Source organism: Eupeodes corollae, chromosome 1 (genome assembly GCF_945859685.1).
Source record: "Eupeodes corollae chromosome 1, idEupCoro1.1, whole genome shotgun sequence".
Taxonomy (NCBI): Eukaryota; Metazoa; Arthropoda; class Insecta; order Diptera; family Syrphidae; genus Eupeodes; species Eupeodes corollae.
The window spans coordinates 210190437-210199946 of NC_079147.1; the positions used below are offsets into that span (position 1 = coordinate 210190437).

Consider the following 9510-nt stretch of genomic DNA (forward strand, 5'->3'; position numbering starts at 1 on the left):
ACACGACTTTAAAATGTATACAGAAACAAAATAATAATGTTTTTTTTTGTTCTGGTTATTGAACTCGAAATTTGCAAAATTCATAAAATTGCCTGAACGTCCCTGAGAAGCTTAACCAGACCATTTCTACAATAGTGCAAAAATTCTAATCAAGAATTCGCAAATATCCATATCTTTTGTTTTTCTAGGTAACTTTTTTTTAATCATGATTTTAAATTGCTCTAAATTTTAGCAATTTTGGTATAAAATTTCAATTAAAGCGGGATTTTTAATCATAAAAGTTCATTAACTGGTTCATAAAAACTAAGTTTTATAGATTATTTTAGTTATTTATGTTTGGACTACTTTTGTTCTCTTCTTAAAAGCTTGACTTTTGTTTGGTGTAGCTACATTTATATTCCCCCCCTAATCAGAAGTAGGGTAGACCTCAACCTTCGAAAATAACGATGCAAATGCAAATCAAAGTGCTTTCAATTTTTAGTGATGCCAATCTTTTTAAATTTGTGAATGGTTTTAGCAAAGAATATTTGCAACTCGAACTAAACCACCACCGGAGGCTAGTAAGATTGACGTCTTTCTCCTATAAACCTGAGATGATGTGTTTCGCTGATTATTATAATTTTGAATATATTATGTAATATTTGGATCACCTTCTTTCCGGGTTCATGGCTTTTAGTTTTTTTCAAAGCATCATGTCATTTTATATAAACAGAAGACACCACTTTGGCTTGATTAACATAGATTAGTGTTTTCGCTTTTTATAAATAGATCACAAAAAATTCATAACCAAGTCAAGAGGTATACACTACACATTCTCGTATACCATGCCCCGTAAGGTATTTAAACTTTTATCCATTCAATCTGTGCACAGATCACATTTCGTTTTGAATTATAAAACTTGCCTATGACGAATTTATAGGCGAAAGTAGTATAAGCAAACATTTTGTCTATATTTTATTAATCCGAATTAATACAAATTAAATCACTTAAACAAATTTATTCAAAGTTGTCGCATAAGTTAGACACAGAAAAAAATAAATAAAAATTAATTAAAAGCAGAAATTATCATAAATATTTTTGAGTGCAATAATTTAAACACCAATTTAATGTTTTGTTTTAATTATGAGATTGACAGAACAGACTATTAGAAATACATTCTTTGTAACTAGGAGCTTTAAGTTGTGTTAATAACAGATTCATTTTAACTACTATAGAAAATCAAATATCAGTGTAAAATATGTTCAGGCCCACAAGGTATTATAAAAACATTTTTCTCTCTTTGACAGCTGGTCAATAATATGGCCCTAAAAATATATAGTCACAATTCACGGCTGTTCTGATTTGTAACCGAATTTAAAAACGGAAACGAAAATCAAATCCGTGCGAATTAAAAAAGGTTGTTCTCATTTCCAGTCGAATTGAATTTGCAGTGCAGACAACTTAAAATCAACAAAAAAATATAAAGGGTGTCCCAAAATTAACGCAAGATTTGAATTAAATAGAAAACGCCGTTTTTAGTCTTATGATAGTTATATTTTTATTGACTCGTAAAGTACATAGGATAGGGTTATGTATTTTTTTTTTATAATAAACGCACACTCAAGGGGATATATTACCCTTATTATGTAGACACAGTGTGAGCACTAGGAAAGGGAATAACACATCGGACAAATGGCCTCCACGGCTTTGCCTGAGCACTCTTTTGTTAAAATTTTCCATGACCATTCTGCATAAATGTGGCTGAATTTCGTTGATCAGCGTTGAATCTCCTCCTATAATGCACGGGTGGTTGTGGGCTTGTTGACATAGACTTGTGATTTCAAATAACCCCATAAAAAGAAGTCTAATGGTGTTAAATCACACGATTTAGGAGGCCAATTTTGATCACCGAAACGAGAGAGTACACGACCTGGAAATGTCTCCTGCAGTAATTGAATTGTTTCACGGGCTGTATGACATGTGGCACCGTCTTGTTGAAACCACATATTGGACACATCAATATCATCCAATTTTGGCAGAAAGAACTGTGTAATCATGTCTCGATATCGAACACCAGTAACAGTCACTGCTTGACCAGCATCATTTTCAAAAAAATATGGCCCAATTGTGCCTCCAGCCCAAAATCCACACCATACAGTCACGCGTTGTGGATATGCATTTGTTTTTCGACAATCACATGTGGGTTCTCCGAACTCCAAATGTGGCTTTGATTGACAAAGCCATCAAGATGAAAATGTGCTTTATCGCTTAGGATGATTTTGCTCGAAAAATCAGGGTCCATTTGTTGATGTTCAATAATCCATTCAACGAACTCTCTTCTCTGTCCATGGTCATTAGGCTTCAATTGTTGTGTTAATTGAATTTTGTAAGCATGAAGACACAGATCTTTGGTGAGTATACGCTGTAGAGAGGTTCTTGAAATTTGCAATTCTTGTCCACGACGTCGAATTGAGGTTCTTGGATTGTCAGCAACACTCTCACGGACTGCTTCGACATTCACATTTGAACGGCTTGTTTTTGGACGACCAGTGTGTTTGGCGTCTCCAACGGATCCAGTCTCCATGAATTTTTCAATTAATCTCTTCAAAGTTGACGAAGTTAAAACACTATTCCGACCATATTTTGTATGAAATTTTCGAACTGCAGCCGCCAAGCTTTCACTATTTTTGAAATATTCTTTAATAATGAAGACACATTCTTCTATCGTGTAACGCTCCATTTTTAATAACCCTATACTGTTAGCTGTCAAATTGCTTTTTTTCAGGGTTGCCAACACTTCACTGCACAAATGGCGACAAATTCAAATCTTGCGTTAATTTTGCGACACCCTTTACAAGCGAAAATTTGAAGCTAAACAACATTTGAAGAAAAAAATCGGTAAATCCAATTCCATAGTCTTACTCGAAGTTAGAGCATTTAACAATATTAAGAAAATGGATGTAGCAGTTTGGATTTTACTGGAAAAAGAAACTTTAGAAAGGCGAAATGCCCCCCTTGCAACGCGAAGATATAGTAGAACGCTTAGGGACCATTCGAACCCCTTAAATATGGAAAATAATTTGTAATAATTTGTAGTTCCATGACTAATAGTAAGCAATTCTTATTCAATTTTATTTTATTTTGTTAAAGATTCATTCAAGCGTTCAGATTGAACAAGGAATCCTATAAATACGTTTAAAATGATTTGCAAAATCTTTGGAACTCTGGTCGATCCCTTACCAGTATGATAAAGTTATCCGCCTGCCTAAGGTTTTTCGCTGAAGGTGGATACCAAAGAGGTATTTGGAAATGACTTTCAGTGTCACTGTGATCCATGGGAGAATTTTAATTGGTAGTAGCTGAAATTTATGTTGAACATTTATCAGGCGATCTACTTTCAGTGTAGAAACTGTATCGGCTCCTTTTTGGTGTGGTAGGATCATAAATTGGCGAACAGACAGTTATCTCTCAATCATCGTACATCTCAATAGTTTCATTGTTCTATTGGTTTTTGGAGTCAAAGGACTCATGCACGGAGGTGTGGTATGTTTCAACCCGTTTCTGAGGTTGGTGCTTTATTCGTTGATTTCCATTTATTGAAGATGTAAGTGGCATAAAAAAACTGTTTTTCTCTTTGACTCCAAATGTCCACAGTTTCTTCTAAGGGCGTCAGATATAATTAGTTGCATTCACCACCACCAGTCGCATTTACTTCTCTTTTGTGTTGAATCAGCTTTTTTTTAATAAACACTTTGTAATCCGACCACACCTGTAAAGTACATACAAAAACGTTTTTCAAATGCACTACAAATTCGAGGCAAATAGTTTACTTTTGTCCATCCAGTCACATCTCTCTTTGGGAGTCCTAAAGCATTTAAGCCTTTCGTCAATTCTTCCCACAATCTATCCACATGCTCGGATCTATTATCTGTTTTAACTCACCCTCTTCCAAGGTACTTTTCCATAAATGCAACTAACATTGTAAATTTTTGCTGTGCTGTATGCTTTTCCCTAAGTTTCATTTATTATTTGTAAAAATATGTTTGGTTAATTTAATTTTATTAAAAAACAATAAAAAACTTACATTTTTGTTCCACCGAATCTGTTTTCGCCAACAAAAAGACAAACGAATTGAAAACGTCAAATATTTAGCGTTTTACAGATCCGTTTGTTTTTTAGAACACCCTGAAAAACGTAAAATGTCAAACAATACGGAAAAGAGAGCTGAAATAATTCGAAAACGGTCGGTTTGGAACTTCGAACGAAAATCAGAACAGGGGTGAGTTTATTTTTTTCGATTTCTTTATATGCTTTCGTATTTTAAGATGTATTTTATGATTGTATTTTGAAATTTCGATTGCATCTCGAAAGCAACTCTTAAAAGGGAAGAGAGCTTCAAAAAATGCTTTATTTTAGGCGAGAAAAAATACTCTACAAAATGTTAATCATAGCCCAAAATATATACACACGATTTTTTCGGCGATGCTTATTAGTTTTCGGGATATCTAAACCAAAAACATCTTACCAGCTTAAAGTCATTGAAAGAGCAACAAGTTAGTTTTATTATCATTTAGTGTCCGCTTATTTAAGTGATACCGTAACCGAAAATGTTGTTCGTGAAAAACTCTTAGAATTCGAAGATTCTGTAATTTTTTAACCCTGTAGATTACCTGAAAATAAAGAAATCTCCCGGAGATGATGGATTTAGCAACCAACTATTAAAAGCACTGCCTAAAGAAGGTATAACTTTTTTAACTTTTATCTGCAATGTTTGTATCAAACACTGTTATTTTCCTGAACAATCCAAAGTAGAAAAGGTTATACCTATTGCCAAGACTCAAAAATCTAAAGATAGTCCATCAAGTTATAGGCCTATAAGTCTTCTAATCAATATTAGTAAACTTTTTGAAAAGATAGGTGTTAATGGACCGACTGCTGCAACATATTGATGAAAGAAGCATATATCCAGTTGAACAATTTGGATTTACAGCAGGTCCTCCCAGCAAGTCGTAAGATCTAAAAAATATGTCAAAAACAATGGGGTCTAGTTTTTTTGGACATAGAAAAAGCGTTTGTTTGGCACGATGGACTCATCTTTGAGCAAATTTTGTTGAATTTTCCACGATATCTTATCCAAATTACTAGACATTTTTTGAAGAACCTATTGTTTTGAATTCTTCTTTATTTGATATTTCATTTGGTATTCCTCAAGAATCTGTTTTGGGTCCCATTCTCTTCAACGTTTTCTTATCAGATCTTCCTAGGCTTGAAAATACTGAAATTGCCATATTTGCGGACGACACTGCCCTTTTTGCATCAAGTGTTTTTGCTCAAGACGCACTTAACTACTTACAATTAAGTTCCCTTGATAAACTTCTTAGTTACTTAATTAAGTGGAAAATTAAAGTTAATGCCCAAAAATGATAGGCCATTTGGTTCACACGACACAGAAAACAATGTTTTCTCCCACAAACCACACTCAATATTTATGGAAGCAATATTGTATGGTCCAAAAATTGTAAATATCTTGGCATTATACAAACTAAAAAACTAACTTTTCAAGGTCACATATGAAACTCAATCCATAATACGAATTTATTAATTAAAATTTTGTTTCCGTTTATCGATAGGAAGTCTCATCTAAGCATACATAATAAAATATTAACTTATAAAAGTATATTTCAACCAGTCCTTACTTATGGAGCACAAGTTTGTTTCGATTGTGCTGAGACTCACATTAAAAAAATACAAATATGTCAAAATAAAGTCCTTAAACTAATACTTAATTTGCCTCGTTGCTATTCTACTACAAGAGTCCACAAAAGAGCTAATGTTAACCTTATTAAATCCACTCTTTACAAATTACAATACAACTTTTTCGAGAGTTGTTCTTTTTCGTATAATAATCTCATTCAAAACTTACAAAAAAAAAGTAATTTCCTAATATTTTGGGTTTAGGTGCAATTCTAGCTTTAAAGTTTGATATGAGGGTTTTTTTCTTGTAGTGTTTTCCCTTAAATTAATTTATCTATTATTTTTTTCCTTTCTTAAAATCTCGTAATAAATTTGTTATTTATGTTATAGTTGTAAAAAAATTTTGTTTTTCTAAATCTCTTAAATTTTTTGTCAAATTTAAAATATTGTAAAAATTGTGCTACAAATAAAACGAAACTGAACTGAACAAATGTTTTCAAGTTCACTCAGAACTTATGCTGTTTATTTAAATTTACGAATACAATTTTTGTGGTGTTGCAGAAGTTTCACAATAACTTCATTTCAATATTTCATATTTCACGCTGACTTATACTTTAAAAGAACCATTACTTCAATGCATGATTACTATCTTATTCAACATACCTCGAAGCTTTACTGTCTGGTGTCAAAAAGAAAGGATTTGATATATCAACGCAAATGTCAGTCAGTTACGTTTTTGCCAAATCGTGTTTAAACTTTACCCTGACAATATTTTTTTCATAGAAAAACCATAATCTCCGTTAATGTTATTTGCAACCTTAAACACTCATGTGATCGGCTCAATGTGGAGCTGCTAATCAACATTTCTGCACTAAAATGTTTGGCTTCATGCCATAATTATAACAATTTTATAATTAGTCTAAACACAAACAAAAATAAAAACGTTAGTCGACCACTTAGAATGGCCTAAGTCTCTTAACTTCGGAAAGTGAATTGAAAGTTTTAACTGAAACCGAAACCATGATTAAAAAATCAAATTGAAAGGTTCTTTAACTATTATGAAAACTAGGTTCATAAGGTTATGTAAATTTAAAATATCTTTGGGGTAGTTTTCTTTTTTTACCTTTTTTGTGCCCTTCCCTTAACATCTGCTTGTTTTATTTTATTAAAACAAGAATTAAATAATTTGTATTGTCACTTCAACAATTTCTATGGAAGCCAAAAACTTGAAAATTACCATATAAGTTGTAGACTTTATATAAACTCAAGAAGCCGCTGTATCCCTTTGTGGCCGTCGGTGTCTGTGGGTACTCTGTACAATACAAAATATTTGACCTATGTTCATAGATCTTGCTTTACATTTGTCTCACAGTGAAATAGTGATATATGAAACTCAACAACATTATAACCCAGCTTTGTAAAACATTGTTAACATTAATTTTCCAACCCTTATGTTGTCCGAATACTACAAACCATAACTTTGTCCGACCCCTCCTCCAATACGCTTCTCCTCTAATCAATCAAAACAATTTTTCAAAATTGAGCCTGTTTAACGGAGTTTTCTTTCGAAGCTCTGGAAGTATGTCGAGAAATATCTGACATCTTGTTCATAATTCTCTTCTTTTTATGAAGCCTCCTTTCGGGCTCTAATAATTGCAGCAAACATTTTAAACTCCGCAAAATTTTAAACTCCTCTTCACACCGAACCTCTTAAAGTTAAAAAGATGGCATTACTATCATGATACGGAATGTCAACTCGAACGAATACGTTTTCGATTTTAATGTACTCGTATAAACTTCTTTCTATATACCTGTATACCTTTCCCTTTAACCAGACTCAACTTTAGCTATAACTTTCTTAGTTTAATATTAAGTTAAGTTAAGCAGATGTTGTGCCAACCCCAATTTTTAAAAAAGGAACCAAAGATTTTCTTTTAAAACCTACATTGAGTTCATCATCATACTGCAGTCTTCCTATATTTTGCCCAATACTGTTAGTTGACGAAAATATCTTAAATCTTCTAACATTTAAATAACAATTACAATTTATTTCGGCACACAAAAATGTTGATTTAAGACCAAAAAGATACAACTCGAACCATTATAGTTATTTTTAAAGTAAAAAGTTCATCATCCTAGCTGTGGAGTGGTGGTGGTAAAATAATAACATTATAACCCAAATGTCAATGTTGACGAAATGTTTTAAATCATTATAAAAATATTTAAAAATAGAAACAAAATTCTCTTAAGAATGTTTCCTGTTTTTATTTTATTTCTTGACTTCTTCTCTGTCTATTTCTTAGAAAGTCTTTTCCAAATTTATGCTTAAAGCCGCAACAACTCATTTCAATACCCAGCAACGCTCAACCGAAATAAAAATATTGTGGTTTCTATTCCTGTCTTGGCAATTTTCTTTAAATTATAAAATATTTTTAATAAAACAAAAAAATACCTGAAGCCTTATCATCGTATTCTCTTCTTTTCACCTTTACATTTGTTGTGGTTTATTCAAAGAAACTTGAGTGACACATTAACACTCTTCGTCTTATATCTTCGCTAACTCAACAGGTAGAAAATAATAATTTGTATGCTTCAAATCCGCCCCCAAAGAGTTTAGTGTGATATAATTAAGTTAACTTTTCAGCCATCAATTACTGTCATAAGCGTTAGCGCTGTCAATGATGTTTCTTCTAAGCTAAATGTTATTCCAAAGAAGGTAACGCTGCTTTTGTACTTGATAACACAAAAAGAGGATGTTTCTTGTATGCAAAAACAATACGTGTACAGCACAGTATACCGGGTATATCCTTTTTTGTACCTCTATAAAACCAGGAGTCAGCAAACTTTCAGAGCACAGTTCTAAGTGAGTTCTCCCTTGTACAACACCTTGATTTGGTATCAAGTCTATTAGAAGAAGTCATCTGGTAAAAAATGTCGCCTTGCTCAACACCATTGTTCCTGTGCACATTCCTTCTTTCGTGCTATATTCTAATTGTGCCAGGACAATCGGCCAGCAGCGATAAATACATCGATAGTGGTTCACAGAAACTTGATACTCGAGATGGCAGCAGTGGGCCTGGAAATATCAGGTCGCTGGGATCGCACAGAAATCTAAGATCAATTTATGGATTTCCAAATCCAAGGATGATGCAGATTTCACGTTCGAAGATTCCCATCGAGTTGGATTTGCTGATTGACAGTGAAAACGACAACGAGAGGACAAAGCGATTTGATGATTATGGGCATATGCGTTTTGGAAAGCGTGGCGGAGAGGATCAGTTTGACGATTATGGTCATATGAGGTTCGGACGTTAAGAAAAGAAAATTCTGATTCTGATGACGAGAGACTTAAGACGATAATTTTTATTTTTAAGTTACAAAATATTGATTGGGAAAATTTTAACACTTAAACATTAATTAAAGCATTCCAAAAATGTAAAAAAAATATCATAAAACAAAGTCTATAATATCTTATTTTTAACTTGGCAAAGTTTCAATAATTCGCTGGTATTTTGAATTTGTGTTGAAGTTGCTGATAATTTTCAGGATCTTATGCAAGTTTTCACCACTTCAAAATTAACTCACGCAGAATTTGCAGATGAACAGAGCCTATTTGTGTGCATATCGTTTGAAGGTGACACAGGCAGGGATTGAACCCAAGACCTCTTGCATGACAGTCCAACGCACTAACTATCATGCCACGGGTAAAAAGCTTACTAACTTATTATGTAGAGCGAGATTAAAGAGAGTCCTGAAATTCTTTATACCAAACGTTTAACAAAGCCTAACAGTTGGCTTTACTAACGATCGAATTAATATGCTCCGTGAAATATATAT

At 32.9% G+C, this 9510-nt stretch overlaps 1 protein-coding gene across 1 annotated transcript; it reads left to right on the top strand.

The window, feature by feature from the left end:
* Window positions 1–8508: 8508 nt before the first annotated feature.
* LOC129943495 (drosulfakinins) lies at window positions 8509–9127 on the top strand. Its single transcript, XM_056052992.1, has one exon. It carries the CDS (start codon window positions 8605–8607, stop codon window positions 8986–8988), a length of 384 nt encoding a protein of 127 aa, XP_055908967.1. The 5' UTR covers window positions 8509–8604; the 3' UTR covers window positions 8989–9127.
* The last annotated feature ends 383 nt before the right edge of the window (window positions 9128–9510 follow it).